At 33.9% G+C, this 17,772-nt stretch overlaps 1 protein-coding gene across 2 annotated transcripts in view; it reads right to left on the reverse strand.

Annotated features, from left to right (window-relative positions):
- Window positions 1–17,772, reverse strand: part of Kcnh7 (potassium voltage-gated channel subfamily H member 7) — a 446,649-nt gene that overhangs the window by 75,379 nt on the left and 353,498 nt on the right. For both annotated transcript variants that reach the window (XM_076569567.1, XM_006984601.4), the window contains one exon: window positions 5,852–6,277. In XM_076569567.1, the coding sequence (XP_076425682.1) occupies window positions 5,852–6,277 (426 nt within the window). The remainder of the gene's footprint in view (window positions 1–5,851; window positions 6,278–17,772) is intronic.

Consider the following 17,772-nt stretch of genomic DNA (forward strand, 5'->3'; position numbering starts at 1 on the left):
GGACTGTAGACTCAGAACCTCATTGAAATTTTCAGCTTAATGCATCATTCTATCCTACTTCCCAAGAAATAAATATATGGGGGGATGGCAACATTTGCAAATATAAATTTCAAGATTCCACATTTAATTTTTTCTGCTTTAAATTTTATTCCAGGTCACTCCCATTCAAGTGGATACTTCACACACCATTCAATGAATGATTTAAAGAATACAATTCAATAATATCATTGTCTAGTTTCTAGTCTTTTCTTTCAGTTGTCTAACACTTTTTCAACATTTCTGAGGACATATTTATTAACACTATCAAAAATCTGTATCTGGATATGTGCAGAACCCTGGGGAATTAGCGAGCTTATTTTTTATTCATGTCAAACTACACAATTGATTCTATCCACTATATATTCCAAAGAAATTATTCTACAGCTTTCCTGGAAAATTCCTTTCAATATTTAACAAACTTAATGATTGATAGATTTACTGTTTCATAATTAACATTCTATCATACTGTAATATTAAATCCTTTTCTATTTCATTGCAGTAACATAGAAACTGGACATCAAATAATTGAAATTTTTAACAGACAAATAAAACATCACATATAGAAGTATGGATGTTATACCATTTTCATTGAAATTTGAGTTTTTACCAAGAAAAATTGCATTTTATTTAATCTCTATCATTTTTTAGTCAATCACATACAAATGATACATAAATGATTAATTTAAAGAAAAAAATTTCAATTGAACATTTTGTATTTATGTCACTTGTCATGCCCCAGAATTGACAGGCATGATCAAAGCTCCAAGTTGAGGCCAAGGGAAATTTCTGTAAAAAACAAACCAAAGTCTAGCTAAAGAGGAAGAAATAGTTGCATTATTGTTGACCTGCATATATGCATGTTTTTGAACTGTGTTCTGTTATTTCAAGTGGAATATGAATATCTCATTTGCATAATAATATCTAGTAAATTCATGATATCTATCATAAAGATCAAATCAAGGTGAAAAGCTCACAATATAATCAAAATTTCTACAGAAGGCTACTAATGTTTTCTGTATGTTCGCTCCCCAGTTCATCTGTCAGGGCAATGAGTGAAATATTTTTTGTGAGCAGAAATTCCACTTTCCTATTGGAATTTTGCTGCAAAGAGCCCCTAGTTATTTTGGTTCCAAAGCTTTTCTTGCCTGTGTTTACAATTCATTAAAAAAAATCACTAACGCATGAATCAGAGGTCCACAAAACAAATAACAAAGCAAATAAAATAGAATTTTAATTTTCAAGGGAGGAAGGAGATAATGATCTGTGTTACTAAGTAGAATTGTCTAGATCCTAAATGTTAATGTCTTGAAAATTTCCCATGGATAATGCAAATATGGGGAAATCTGAGGCAGATTATCAAAGCTGACTTTCCCGAGACAAAAGGAATGATATTGTTCCTTAGCATCCATGATATTGAAGCAAATTGATGTGGCAGTGTCATGCTTGGTGAAGCCAAAGATAGGAACCACAGAATTATTTCTCTTTTTAGATGATATTGATGCCAGTAAGATAATAACAATACTAGCAAGCCTAGAAAAAACACAATATTCGTTTTCTTCAACATGTTTGCAACAGTAAAGGAGATCCTCTAGTGATTTCCAATCACATTTAATAATAGTAAAAATTAATGTTAGTTGGAAAAATATGGGCGATTGTGTCTTCTTTAGTAAAACCATATTGTCACATTATCCTCTATTGTTAATATGTGTGTTTTATAGATAAAATGATATTGTTACAAAATTGGATTTAGGAGTTGACTATAAATAAAATAGTTTAACTTTCAGGTAAAGGAAGGTATTACTGTTTAATCAACAGTGAGAAAAAGTATTTTCTCTAACCTAACTGATGATGCTAATATATAAGAAAAAAATCATTCAAAAAATTGCTCCTATCTTTTAATCATTGGAAAATAATGTCTTTATTAATTTGCTTATGCATATTTGCATATAGTTTCTACAAATTCTCACTCATGTGTGCATGAAAGCTTGAATGTTTGTATTCCAGATGTGGACACCACATTTTATATGTTTAAACAGCACAATTATCCCTGAAATCCTACCAAATGTGAATCTTCAGGGATGTATGTATGTATGTATGTATGTATGTATGTATGTATGTATCTATCTATCTATCTATCTATCTATCTATCTATCTATCTATCTATCTATAATGTATGTATATATTGAGATAGGGTTTTGTTATGTAGCCAAGATGGCCTTCTCCTTCCATATGCTCAATATATAGGCATGTACAGCCATGCCTGGTCTCTAGACTCCTCTAAATGATGCACACAGAAATTTATGTACAATTCTGATAGGAAAGAGCTGATTAAAACCACCCATTACTGTGATTACATGGTCATGTATGGCTTTCTTGTTGCTCATAGGGTGCTTGAATTGCCTCCAGCCATTTGTACTGTTATGACTAGTAAGCTTCTCATACTCATGATGTCCAAAACATCTCACAACACACTGTTTTTTTTTCTCCTGCACAATACACCTTTTTCTCCCAATGATTTTGCCATCTGGATAAAGACCTTACCAAATATGAAAGTTGCTTATACAAATACCTTCTCTCTCATCCTTACTCCCATCTGAATTATTCAACTAGTGAACGACAAAAAGATATTTAGAATCACTGATAGCTTTGATTTTTCTTCTATTTTTTATGGATATTTAATTAGCCAACAATTTATGAGAGATGACATTTAAAATATACCATAAATTTATCTATTATCTACATCTCTATTATGTCATGTGTCCATGCTGTTTTCTTACTCATCATACATCACTGTCTGTGCTTTAATCTGGGTGCCTTGCTCTTGACTGTCCAGTACACAGAGAACAGTCTACACAATCTTTTAAAATGTCAATCAAAGTCAGTTCCATTCAAAATAGTCTTGTTAAAGCCACAACAAACAGATCTCACGATTCTTTGTGATTTAGTTCTTATGTCTTAGCACCTCATCTCTGACTTTGATTCAGCCTTGCTGCCACTAGCATTTTTTCTGTTCTTCTAACATTTCAAACTTGATAGTCAACTGAAGAAATGCTGCAACTCTTTCCCCTTTTTCCCCCTGAAGTGTTTTGTATTGAAGTCTCATATGGCTGGAAATTTCTTGCAAGTCTCAACTCAAATGATCTTTCCTTAGTGGTCTTTCCTAGTCTCCCAGTCTATGTTAGTAAACTACATAGTATTGTTTCCACCCAATTTGTATCACTTTAGCATTTGCTCTTTTATGAGCATGTAGAGCAGAAACTTATCTATTTGGTTGACTTCTGAATCTAGAATAGTGCCTGCTGCTTTGAAGGCTACTCAGCAAACATTTGCTGATGAATGAGGTATATTATATTGCTACTGAATAGGGATAATGTACAATATAGGACCAAGGAAACCAGTTAATGGCCAAATCTACAAAACTGGAATAATAACTTAATTTACCAGGCCTGGTATCAGACAAAATATTTTTTTGTAGTTAATTCTACTTCTTAAAATTTACAGCAAACACAGTATTAGATTTTAATGCTACTTCTTAGTAGAATGAGGTCAGTAGACATTATGATACCTAGAAGAGTCTCCAACAACAAACTTTTGCATTTCCTAAATAATTTCTCAGTGTTCTGCTGGTAATTTACATACGTTAAACCAAAAATTTGCATATCTCTTAATTTTAATTTCCCCACTCTAAGCTTCAAGTTCTTCACTTGCTTTTCCCCCCTCTTTTTCCTTATACTATTTCATCATACACTGATGTGAATCTCTTAAACTTTCCCTTGCTTTAGCTTATTCAACAGAGTCTTGTAGTATTGATTATCTGAATTACATATCTTAAAGGAATTTACATTTTTCAAAATGTGTAGTAACTGAAATTAAAATAATCTAGCATTTATTCTACCTTAATGGCTGTAATTAGAATTTCTAAATATTCACTATTTTGATCATTGTTGATTGAATGTCATAAATACATTAACTTCTCCTAATAATCCAGTTGCCTATTCATTTATTTTCCAAAGATATATATATATATATATATATATATATATATATATATATATATATATATAGTTAATGCACACACTCACACACAGACATACATACACACACATATACATTCACACTTTTGAAACAGTGAAGTTTTATTCTACAGTTCATCGGGAATAGTTTGTGTATTATAATTGTGTGTATCCCCCATTATAAGAAATTCAAAAATAAATATCAATGATAAAATGTTTTATATTCTTGTCTTTTAGTTACCACCCAAATTAAGAATCATCATTAAAATATCTTTAACAACTACTTTTTTTTTCATTTCATATGTGTTATTTCATTATAGTACCAAATAAAATATCAAATTGACAAAAAGACAACTTTGTTAGCATTCTTTTACAGATGATGAAAGGGAGCTAGGACTTTGTCATATTCAATCATCCTGAGCCCAACTAACCTACAGTTTGATGAGCCTTTCAGTAGAAATAGAGACTTGACTTTAAAATTACTGATTCACCCTGGCAGACAAGTATTCTGTTGTCCTGAAGCTTTCAATGGCTAGGAAGCAATTATTGTTGAGATCTCTTTTTCTCTTGAAATATACAAATTAACAAGCCAAACAAAGATGATGATGAGGAAATCTTAGGCAGAAAAGGACACTGATTTTTTTTTTTTTTAAATTCAGCACATTGAGTTTCTCTTTTTTCAGTCAACTTCCTTGGAGTTACTTTTGTGCGTGACATGACAATTAGTTTTAATTGTTAAAGTGTCAACTTGACAAAATCTACAAAGTTTTCAGGAGGGATTTTCTGAGTGGCGTGTGACGTGTCTGTAGAGGAATTGTCTTGAATGTATTTACTGAGGCAGGAAGACCCAGCCTAAAGTGTGTGGCACCATTCTCTGGGTTTGGGTCTGGAATTGTACAAGTATAGCAAGAGCAATTCAGCAGTGAAGATGCATTCTCCCTCTGCTCTCGGCTATGGCTTTGACTGGTACTCTAGCTTCCCAATGTCTAGACCTTCCCACGCTGATAGAATAGAACCTGCGTCGTGAGCTAAAATAAACCCATGATCCTCTTATTTGGTTTTTGTCCAGCTATTTTATCAAAGCTCCAGAAAGGAAACTAAGACACAAACCTTCGGTAAGTCTTTTCCTTATATCAATACTTACATACTATAACAATTAGTGATAATTGAATAAAAAGGACACTAACTGAATCTGTCCCAAAGATTCTGTTGAAGATCTGATTATTTTTATGGACCCTCTATTCAGAAAATGTACTCAAGGCACACAAACTTGTCATATTTCCTTCAGGTTTCCAACTATATAAGGTATTAGCAATATGTATTAAATATTTTCTGAAATGAGAGATAGAAGTGAAGGAGTTTTGATAAAGGCATTCCATCAGGTGCCCTCTTTTTCATAGTTTGAATAAAGAACAAGTCTCTCTCTGGTCAACACCCCAATAAATGATTTAAGAATGAAAGACATCCTTAATGTTTGATATCTTTGCACTCGAGAACTTAATTTGTAGGGATTTTGCTCACTAGTGGTATGCTGCATGCTCTGTACGTGTGTTTAAAAAATTCAGTTTTTGGCTATAGCAAGCATAGTATTTTTGCATCTCATAACAAATATAGAAGGAATTTCAATTATTTGCAAAGGAAAAATGTCTTCATTTCATTTTATAACATTTCCAAGTGAAAATGAATTTCATCTGTGAGATGTAGGAACTTTTGAAGCAACTACTTTTTCTCCTAGTTAATGTAGATTTACTTTTACAATTGCAGTCTTTCAGAAAATAAAATTCTTAAGCAGCTCTTACCTCATCAGAACCTGATCCAAAAATCAGCAAGTCAAAAGGGATGGCTGCAACCATGTCAATCAGGAACCAGCCTTTGAAGTAGTGTATTGCTATTTTGGCAGGATCACTTACCACTTCTTCATTCTGATTTACATAGGTTGTTCTGAAGTTTATTAGAATGTCTATAATAAACATAATGTCCACAATCAAGTCTACCACATTCAAAGGGCTACAGGAATAGCCACATTCTCGCCTTTTCTGTTCTTCTCTGTCATTGAGGAGAAAGGCTGCAGAATAGGGGGTGAATATAGCAGTATAAATGACTAATAGCAAAATAAGCCAATCCCAGACTGCTTTGAAAGGGCTGTAGTGCAATATTGTAAATTTGTTGATGCGCGGCGTCTGCAGCTTGTATTCTGGCAAGACATCTGCTCCCAAAGAAAGAACCTGAGTATGAGAAAGAAAAGCAGACAAGCATAAAAATGCCATTATAAATTGACAGACTTATAAAAATAGTAAGGCAATTATACAACATGATATATCACGAAGAAGTCTTGTTATTTTGACGTATTAACGAAAAACATACATACATCTAAATGAATCTGTATAATGCTTATTTGGTGATGTTGTCAGTTTATGAAAAATCCCAACGACATTTTTGATAAATAATATTTTTCACCAAAATTTAATGCATATTATTTCTGAGACATTGAGGAATCATTAATGATTTTTTAAGTACATGAATGTTTTTTAAAAATACATAAAATCAGTTAATTTAAGTAATAGTTTAGTTTTCAAATGTCTGAAAGAAGTGGCTGTATAGAATAAAAGAAATATATATGGACTTAAAGTCAGATTTGATTTATCCATACTAATTAATAATTAAATCTTGATAAATTAATTGAAAAATGAAATATTGCTAAATCTACTCAGATCTTTAGTTAGGCATGATTTTCTTCCTTGTAATTTGTTTTTAATATGAGTAAAAGTAAATGAGACTAAAATACACACAAAAGAGTCTTTTGCTTAGATGATGAAAAGGTAGTTCATATTCTGGGACAAGTAATAGCTTCATACAATTTTTCTGAGATTTAGAGAATTATACAGGAGCACAAAATGCTTCAGAATTTTTCAGATTATAAATTTGAGTTGTCATAAGATTTTTATCTACTAAGGGGCATGCAAACACTAAGATAAACTTTCTTAATTGAGCATCAGGTAAACTAAAATAATTTAGCTTATAGCTTTTGTTTAACTGAGAATATCAGAGCTAAACTTGAGTGATGTCTGAAGTAAATTCTCAATTCTTTGATTTCTACATACAAATTGAAAAAACCAAAAATCAAAACATAAGGGATCTTATCTATAAAATGTGCCATGCAGTGAGACCTTTTAAGGGACCTGAGAGAAGCAACATTGCACTCCTCCTACCACACATGTGCACAATGACTTAATGTATGAAGTATATGAACTAGACTCTTCTAAATAGCAAATATATCACTGGCTTTATTATGTGGATCCCAGATCTCTGTTGGTATTTTATTTATTTTTTATATTTTTGGAAATTCTATATATATTGTATTTATCTTAAGTATGCTAATCATCCTTCTGGGGCTTATTTTAATATTCAATTTTATTTCTATTTCCGTATCTCATTCATTGTTTCCTCATGCAACAAGTTATTATTCCTCACTTAAAATAGACTTGAAAAGTTAACTCCAAATGCAATATGACATAACTATTAAGCATAACACAGGAATTCAGTTAAAATAGGCAAAAGTAGTTATATAATAGCTAAACTAATTTAAATAGCTTTAGAAAACAAGAGCCTAATCTGATTATTTATCCAGAGCACAGTAAATCTGAATTAACAAATATATGGAGGAAATGTAAAGTTACCTCAAACTATTGTGAAAAAGACAAGCTAAACATAAGAACAGTATAGAGAGTTCAATACAGAGAAAAGTGATCTAATAATATTTTATAAATTATTAAAAATCATTAGAATCTACAACGTGCTAATATGTAAGTACACCACTTTCCAGATCTGAGTGAGTAAAATGTTTAGCTTAATATCTCTTTATTTATCACTGGGAAAGAACAAATTATATAGAACACTACTGTCATTTTATTCAGCCTAGAAAGCTAGCATATGACATATTGGTTGGAAAGTATGGATCATCTCTCAAGCTGCCATGAAACTCAATGTGCCTTTCTCACAAAACATGGTCTCCCTATCTTGTACAATATGAAATGTAAAAAAACCTTATTTTGGTTGTCAAAATCTAAAAAATATGGATGTGTTCTGGTTTTTCAGCTCCCCATCTTAGGTTCCTCATGCTCATGGGCTACTCCAACAAAGAAAGGCTGAAACTTTTAAGCTAAGCAGATCTTTCTAGACCCCAAACCTACAATTTTCCTCACCGAGGAGTATATAAAGAAAATAGCAAGGACAACAAAACAGTTTGTTTACAAGGAGGTACTGTCTGGGATTGCCAGTGTTTAGGTGGCGTGATTCCGATATAACCCACAACGCGGGTCACCAATGCTTGATCTAGTGGAAGTATGAATTAGAATGTATACAGCACCTTGGAACTTCTCTGGGGAAGTAAAACTGTGGCTGGAACTCTGTCCCTTCTACATTGACATTTGATGGACACTGTTTCTGATGTCATCATACTGGGGGAGAATGGTAGGTTTTTGTTTATTTTTTGAGCCCCACTTCACTTACATCTAAGGTAAGAATGGTGCTGTGGTGGGATAGAGGATCTTAGAAGAGTCAGGAAAAGATGACAGTTATGTAGAGACATTGAACACAAGTGACAAGTGCATACTGTAGAGGCATGAGGAGACTGAAACTAAAGCATATTGCAGGAGGAAGAACAGGATCACTGACACCAAGGAAGCATGAAATAGGATGCTGCATGTTGAGGAATTATAAGCAGGCTGCATTTACACAGAAGGGTAAAACATAAGGGAAACGGCGGTGGAGGACAGTAGTGGGAAGGCATGGTGAGGCTCCGGAGAATCTAATGGGATGAGGCACAGACCTCAGGATCGAGCTTTAGGGCAAGGTTTTTTACATTTAACATGCAAATTCCTTTTAAAGGGAAATATATTTATTTCAGAAGCCCTGTGATGTATGTTATTCATAATTATAATATTAAAAAACTAGGTCAAAATTGCTTGGCGTATACCTCTCAATATGACTATTATGACTTAATTTGTACATCTCAAATACATATTTATGTCCTAATCCACAGCATCTGTAAATCTGACCTTATTTTGAAATATGGCCGTTACAGGTAGAATCAAGTTAAAATGAGGCCAGGGTGGTACAATAACTGATGTTTTCATAAAAGAAGAGATTCAGATGCAGAAACACAAAGACATGTACAAAGAATCCCACAAGCTAGTGGAGGCAGAGGGACCTGCAAGTCAATGATAGCCAAGCGTGTCTGATCACAGCAGGGCCCAAGACGGAAAGAGGTGTGTCTTTCCCTTTGGACTTTCAAGAAGGAAACAGTGTGTTAATACTCTAATTTAAGCATGCAGGATCCAAAGTTATGAAGGAATATAATCTCATTGTTTTAAAACACTTTTTAATACTTTATTATCTGCAGCCACAGAAAACTAATAAAATGACAAAAATAGAAACAGATAAGTTATAAAATACTTAACATCTGTGAACTTAAATTGTTAATATTTGACAATTCTGTGTATCAAAAAAATTGAACCTTGGCTACTTGACATGGGCCAATCTAATACATAAAATCATGGTTTTTCTTTTCAAAACTTCATGCCTTTTTGAAAAAGAAAAATGGTGTTACAATCCTCAAAGATTTAATTGCTGTTTCAGGATAATCTAACATAATCCTTAAGGCAAACACTGCTCTTTTTGGCCTTTAAAAGCCAATTTAAAAGGCATTACTTTGTAACTCTACAAGATTTTGTTTACTTAAAGTTAACTTTAGGACATTATTGAATTCTCTATCCAGTGATCATATAACTAAATTATCTCTGAAAGTGGGTTTATAATAGTAGCTTATTTATTATATTGCAATATAATGTACTTCAATATAGAACTGTTGCCTTTTGTTATATACCATGGGGTACATTTTGATGGTATGAGATCAAATGTTATATTACAGATTTTTAACTTGTGCATGGCTATGCACAAATTATATGATCACCAATCATCATGTAACTTTATTAGTGAAAGAATTTCAATAATTTTTATTTACATGCCATATTTTAACATCATGAGTTCTCATGAGTTGTGCTTATAGTCAGGTTGGGGATAATTCTGTATTGGAAGGTCATCATTTTCATGATTCAGAAGATTATTGTACTGACTCAAATCTCAGAAACACAGAAAGAATAAGATTTTTAAAAAGAATTCATCACCCCGTGATGATCAGTTTGAAGATTGTTAAGTATTGCTAGTCAGGGAACATGGTCACGTTTCACTTAAGAAAAATGTATCTGGTAATAAATTGTGGTGAAAAGAAGGCCATGAGCAGAGATCAGAGCTCACTGTGGTCTTTGGTACCTTGAGAGAGATATATTAAGAGGATTTTTGAGGGGCTAAGTATCAGAGATACATAGTACATTTGAGATATAAATGCCTCTAAAGAATGAAGGATGAGGAGTGGACAATAATTTCTTTACCAATAGCTCCAATCCTAACACATCTAAAGTAATGTGACCTGTGGTATAAGTTTCTGAATGCACAACCAAGATTGGATCAAGGGAAAGAGCATTTCCAGAAATCTGAAGATCTGAAGTTAAGTATTAGGTATGATTTTACTAAGTCATTACTCTCTTTGGATCTCATTTTTTTCACCTATGTGGTAGGTACAGTGATATTAATATATGCCCAAATCACCACTCTGTGCTGAAGTACTCTATCATATTATACCATCATATTATACCTTATTATATCATCATATAACTTTAATGAATTATATAATAAAACAGGGAAGTTTTTATTATCATGTATATAAAGCATTTTCGTCATGGTTTAGAATTGTAAGATAATCTATATCATGGCTTAGACATACCAATTAAAGGAAAGCATTTGTATAACACCCGGAGAAATTTTAATTTGGACTAAAATTGCTTTAGTTCCCTATTCCTTACAACAAACCAAGCCAAAGTTTTGTGACTTAAAAGAGTAGATGTTAATTATTTGTAGTTTTGTGTATCAGATGTGAATGAAGGTAGGGCTTAGAATGAAGGATTTCTGTGCTGTATGATGAGAGCTGGTGTTTGTTTAGTGATACTCACTTTGTGAGAAAGCCTTGGCTTTCTCATATGGTTAACCCCTCTTTAAGATTGACTGCAGTGCAGAACTCACCCACTATACTGAGGGAGCTTTGCTCTCATGTTCTCTCTCTCCTCTTGGTTTCCTCATCTCCCTTTCTTTTACTCTAGTCCTTCTTTCTTTCTTCCCTCCTTCCTTCAATTCTTTGCTTCTTCAATTTCAATAACAGAAACTGCCAGCCTTCTCAGTGTTCAGGTGTGTGTGTGTGTGTGTGTGTGTGTGTGTGTGTGTGTGTGTGTGTGTATGTTCCATAGTCAGAGTAGAAGCAGGTCAGTCCAAATTCAAGAATGTGGAAGCATATTCTCTACCTCTTGTCAGGAGACATAGATTCCAGAAGAGAAGAAATCACTTGTGGTGCTTTTAGGACAAACTAGTGACAATTCTTGCTTTTAGGTGAATGACATCTGTAGTTATTTTTAAATTATTTTTATTTTATTTGATTCTCTATATATGAATATTCTGCATGTGCATATATTTGTGCACAGTGTGCATGCCTGGTGCTCACAGAAGCCAGAAGAGGATATCTAATGCCCTGGAACAGGAGTTATAGACGATTATGAGCTTCCCAGTGAATGTGGGAGTTGAACACAGGACCTCTGGAAGAACAACCAGGGTTCTTCACCACTGAGCCATCTCTCCAGCCCCTGTAGTTATGCTTTAAAGATATCTCTTACCTGCCAGCGGTGGTAGCACACACCTTTAATCCCAGCACTTGGGAGGCAAAACCAGGTGGATTTCTGTGAATTTGAGGACAGCCTGGTCTATAGAGTGAGATCCAGGACAGTCAAGGCTACACAGAGAAACTCTGTCTCAAAAAAAAAGCTTACCATTTAAGACTATAGAGTAAAATATTTATGGATATAAGATTGTAGTATTAGAGATTTTCTGTAAGATTCTAATATTAGAGATTTTCTTCAATATGGCCTGGAGTATGAAGAGAAGAAGGAAGTCTGATTATGCATAATGCTCACTATAGTTAGTTTACGTTGGAACTGGGTGATTAAATACCAATCTCCCTATTTCACTGTGTATCATGTATATATGATATAATATATATTTGCAATCTTATCCCTAGTTTCATCTGTTTTGTTTAAAACTGACAATAAATTATTTCCTTAATTATATTGTACTTATCTTCTTTCAGAAAACAAACAATGATTTCAAAAATACTATGTGATTATTTCTATTGTCCTTTACATTATTAAGTGGTCTAAATGCAAATACATTTTAATAATGTGAAATATTATGTATTTTTCAAATAATAAACAAAAAATTTAAGTCAAAGTAAGTCAAAATTAATCATGAAAGTGCTCTGGAACTATTGTTTTGGCAAATGAAATGTTAGGTAGGTAAATATTTGTTTATCAATGTAATGAGAGTTCTCCAAGTCTATTAACTAGAAAAATCTGGTACCCAATCAATTCCATTTCCTTAAGAGAGCCAACATTTCCTACACACTTGAGAAATGCCATACTTTAGAAAGATAAAACGTGATTAATTGAGCTATTATAAGAATTTTATTCTAAGAGAAAAAGGAAAGATGAGAGGGGTAACAACTCACTGTATAAAACTAAGATTCCATGGTATCCAAAGCGACATTTCTATTTTCTTTCCCCACAAACTACCAATTAAATGTACAGTTTAATACAGACTAAAACAATTTTTTTTTACCAACTGCATTTTTTTCTTCTTGCTAACACATTGCTATTTGTTTAATTTCCAACGGGTTTAGTGTTATATATAACTGAAGTCTTTATATGAAACAGCACTATTTATTCAATGGAGACCCACTTTGAACATTTTTTTTGGTGTGTGTGTGAACACCAGGATTAATAACTACTTTTTGCTTTTGAAAAGTGCGGTAGGGAATGATTAAGCCTTCCAAAAGATTAGGCAGTACTTTGGCAGTCATTAACCATGCTGCACTGTTAGGGGAGCAGGTTCACCTGTTATTTACCTTTGACTTGGGACTTCTATTTAACTAACAGGCTGGCTTTGTTTCTATCCACTGGGAAGAGTACTGAGTAGCAAAGTGAATCAGATCGACTATATAGAACCAGGAAAGATTTATACTCCCCAGATTTTTAGCATATGATTTGAGCTAAACTGAGTAACTACCATCAAAGCAGGCATTCTCTAATGATGACTACCTAGATATTCAAATAAGAAATATGCAGAAGAATCACATCTTAAATCTGTTACAAAGGAATTGATTTTTTTAAAAGTAAATACGAAGTTAAAACAAAGTAGCACAATCATTTGACATTCTGAATTCAAATGATTTTCTAAGGTTTGAAATTGGTCTATAGAGGAGTGTGTGTGTGTGTGTGTGTGTGTGTGTGTATTTGAGTACATATTTTTGTTCAATTTTGTAAAAATCAGATGAACAGAGGTCTAGGTTCTGCTATAAATTAGATTTAGCATTGTGTTTTTTATGCTAACTGATAAAACCTCTGTTCCTAAAGGTATGAAACTTGCTGGTTTATATTATATGGAGATACATGTTTCTCAGGAAATATGTATTCACTCCCTTTATCAGATTTTTCAGTGTCATCTATTACCTATAAGACATTAAAAACCCCAATTAAGAAGAAGAGCATGACAACATGCACCTATTACTTTAGCACTGTGGGCAGATGGAGACAGGTGGATCCCTACCGTTCATTGGCTAGCCAATCTAGCCAAATTGATGAGCCTAAAGTTCAATGAGAGACCCTGTCTCAAAGAATAGTGTGAATCCACCAAAGAAGACACCCAACTTCAACACACACATGCACACATGTTGTATGCACACCTCCACACACGTGTTCCCACCCACATAGGCCCTCCCTCTACACACACATGACTTAGAACATAGTTTTCTGAGAATGTCTTGGGACTACAATCACATCTTTTAATCATGATGTAAGAGTCAGAGATAGGGACTGAGACAAGCAGAGAGAAAGAAAGGAAAGATGCAGAAACTCTGTCTCTCTGTTGGAAAAGATGAGGACTGAAGAGGAGGGAATCTGTGAAAAGAAGATAAAACAGAATTAGAGACACTAGGCAGGACCCCAGGTCAGTGCAGCCCTCAACTCTCAGCAGGGAAATTTCTTCTTGCTATAGGTGCTAATTAACACAGAGACCTACCACAGGACAACAGGACAAAGTACAGAGAGTGAGAGACTTTGGAGTGCTAGTCCTGAGTGAAGTGTTTGTATCACACTCATCTCCTGCAGCCTCCGAGATCTACAAGGAGGAAGGAACAGAAAGATCTTAAGAGCCAGAGGTGGCATACAACTGTAAGGAAACAGCATTTTATAGACACAATAAATGTGAACTTACATTTACTGTAACGGGATGTGTAGGACCTGGACAAGCTCAAGCCAGACAAAGTCCCAGAATAGAGGTGGAGAGGTAGGCACAAAGTTCCACTCCTAGCTAAGAAGTTATTTGCTATTGATAGATACTATGAGAGTGAAAATCAGTTTTCTTCCATGGAGTAACACCGAGCAAATCAACTACACACCACCAGGAGGCTCCATGCTCAGGAGTATAGTTGACCAATACTAAACAAGTACCAAGTTTTTAAAGGCTTTTCTTCTTTTCCTTTCTTTCTATTTTAATAGTAAGAAAGACCATAGATTGGGGTGGGGAGTAAAGGGTTGAGGATGGGGTGGAGTTGGAGGTGAGGAAAAATATGATAAAGTATACTGTATTAAATTAGCAAAGAATAATAACAAATATAACAACAGTATTGTTAGTAGAAATTGTGCTCAAGGTCACAATGAAATCAAGGGTGGCATCCTGCCTGAGGAATAGATGACTCCCAAATTCACAAAAGGTTTCTGAAAACTCCCAAGGCAAAAGCTCTGCTAACTGTCAGATGTGAGCTGAGATTCTGTGAGAGATGGATGTGTTAATTAGTCATCTTTCTTATTCTTCAATGGAGATGCATATCATAGCATCATATTGTATTCTATAAATACAGGGTAGCCTTTCCTTCCAGCTAAATCTTCAAATGAGAAATGAGCAAATTCCATTGCTTTGTTTCTGTCTAATGGGTAGTTAATGAGTCTTACTTGGTTGGGCCGTGTCTGATGGCTAGAAGTTGGCTAAGAGTCTCTGATAATTTATTCCAACTGCAAGGGTTTACTCAAGCCGTTTTCATTAGTAACAGATTCCTGGAAGTCTCTCACTTGCCTTCTGGACTTGTTCTTTTTGGAGACATGACAAACTTCATTGGGGACCCAGAAGAACAGGGATTACAAATGCCAGTGCATCAGTAGCCCAACTAGTATAACCTCAAAAAGCAAAAATAGATGACTTCCAAAGAACTTGCTGTTAACCCTTCTGCCTACTTTTGTTTTGTATTCTTTCTTTCTCTCCCTCTCCTCTTTTCCTCTGTCTGTCACTTTCTTCTGCTTTCTTCCATAACAAAAGGTTTAGCAGAAATCCAAGTGTTGCAGAAAAAAGTTTATGAATTAGGTTCTAAACTTTAAATTACCTTAAAGCTTTAACAATGTTACTCAGTTTTCTATATTTGAAGTCACTCTACATCCATTGTAACCCATGCAATAAATACTCACTAATATTTTCTACAGGATGACTAACCTGTGATCCAAATGTTCAAGTACATATAAGGTTAAATAGGTTGCTTATGTGAGAAATTATGTTTTACCATTTTAAATTTAAAAGATTCTTTGAAAAATGTCTTTCTAGGATTTAAGGTACTCCCTAAATAGAAAAGGGAGACTTGATCACAAAAAATAGTATTGCAAGTACAAACTATAGCAATATTAAAAATAAATGATTAAATAGACATCTTGACCTTAAACATGGAATAAAACTATACGATAAGAGAAAACTACAAAAACACTTTGATCTTAATTATATATTATCTAAGCGTGGTGGTTTGAATAAAAATGGCCCCCATAGGCTTACAGGGAGTGATACTTTTCAGACGTGTAACCTTTTTGGAGTAGGTGTGGCTTTGAGGTCTCAGAAGCTGAAGCCTGGCCAGTGTGTCACTGTTACTTCCTGCTGCCTGCAGATTAAGATGTAGAACTCTCAGCCCCTTTTCAGCACCACATCTGCCTGCATGCTGTCATTCTTCCCGCCATGATGATAATGGACTAAAACTCTGCAACTGTAAGCCAACCCAATTAAATGTTTTTCCTTTATAAGAGTTGCAGTGTCATGTTGTCTCTTCACAGAAAGAGAAACCCTAACTAAGACACTGATCTGCTAAGAGAGGGAAAAATATCAAGTATTCTACTAAAATCCATGTTGGTTCTGTGAATTAAATATGAGACTGATTCTATCATAATCTAGAGATAGTTATGCCCAAAGGTTACCTGGAGGTACCAGTGAGATAGTGCTATCAAACAGTCTTTTAACAATATCTTTTTCAAGTCACACAGAAGAATTTAGATGTAATTCATTACAAAAAAAAAAATCACCTTTGACTTCTCTAGTAACTTTCTACCAATAAGCACATGCATGATCTAAAATAAAAGAAGAGAAATAAAGATGATCTTTTAGCTTATTTAGAAGACTTGGTAAAGAAGCAGAAACTTTGTATGAGTAATCATTAGCATCCTGTTTTTCACATCACTTCTCAGGGATAACTTCATAGGAGGTCATTTTTCTTGATTCTAAATGGTCACAAATTTCATTTTAGCTGATATTATACCTTATGTCTAATCAGAAATATTTTAGCTTTGATATTTTTGCAAAAAAGAAACCTTTCAAGATTTCTTATTCCTCCTAGGTGGAAGCATGAATGTGATAATACATAACTAAAACATAAAGCATCATACATTCAAGGAACAAATGGAAATCAAGCCACTGTATGCCTCCTCATGGGAGCACAATTTTCTCAGTAATAGCCAGCTCATTAAATGTGTAAAATACAATTGTGTATGCACATTGCTTTTCTTGATTTCTTAATTGTAGCTTTTATGTCTTACCAGTATATAAATTTTCTAGATTTTCTTTCAAACATACCTTTGTATTGAAATTATCATTTTAATTTTCTGTTGAACATGGATGAATAGCAAAACATATAAATTATTTCTTTCGAGATCTTTCAAATTTCAAATGACAAATAGGGGATATTGTCCTTTAGTGTATTTTGTATTTTAAATAATTCTTACTAATTCAGTCTCATTGATAAATTATTTAGGCTTTTCACATGTAAAGTATTCAAGAGCCTCCATTCTACATTGGCATCTAAAATAGTGTTTCTCCAAATTTCTGGATTTCATACTCTAGTAAAATTTTGAGTTGCTGGTCAGTGGGATCCTGTAGATTCCCTCAAACATTATAGGCAGTGGCTAATGGTATTGGTTACCCTCCACAACCTGATGGTGAGACCCTGTTGCTGAAGGTACCACACACTTGTCATGGGACATGGACACACACTTGTCATGGGACATGGAAAAAAACTACATGGTATTCAACTGGAAGCTTTGTCATGGTTGTATACTGTTCATAGTGCTTGAAGGTACTATACATGCTACCATAGGAGAAAAATAATCATTGATATCACCCACCTACAAAACAACTTGCCTGTAAGATATGCCCACTGCTACAAATGTGGCATAAACATTGTAAGAGTAATTAAGCACCATTT

Source organism: Peromyscus maniculatus, chromosome 4 (genome assembly GCF_049852395.1).
Source record: "Peromyscus maniculatus bairdii isolate BWxNUB_F1_BW_parent chromosome 4, HU_Pman_BW_mat_3.1, whole genome shotgun sequence".
NCBI lineage: Eukaryota > Metazoa > Chordata > Mammalia > Rodentia > Cricetidae > Peromyscus > Peromyscus maniculatus.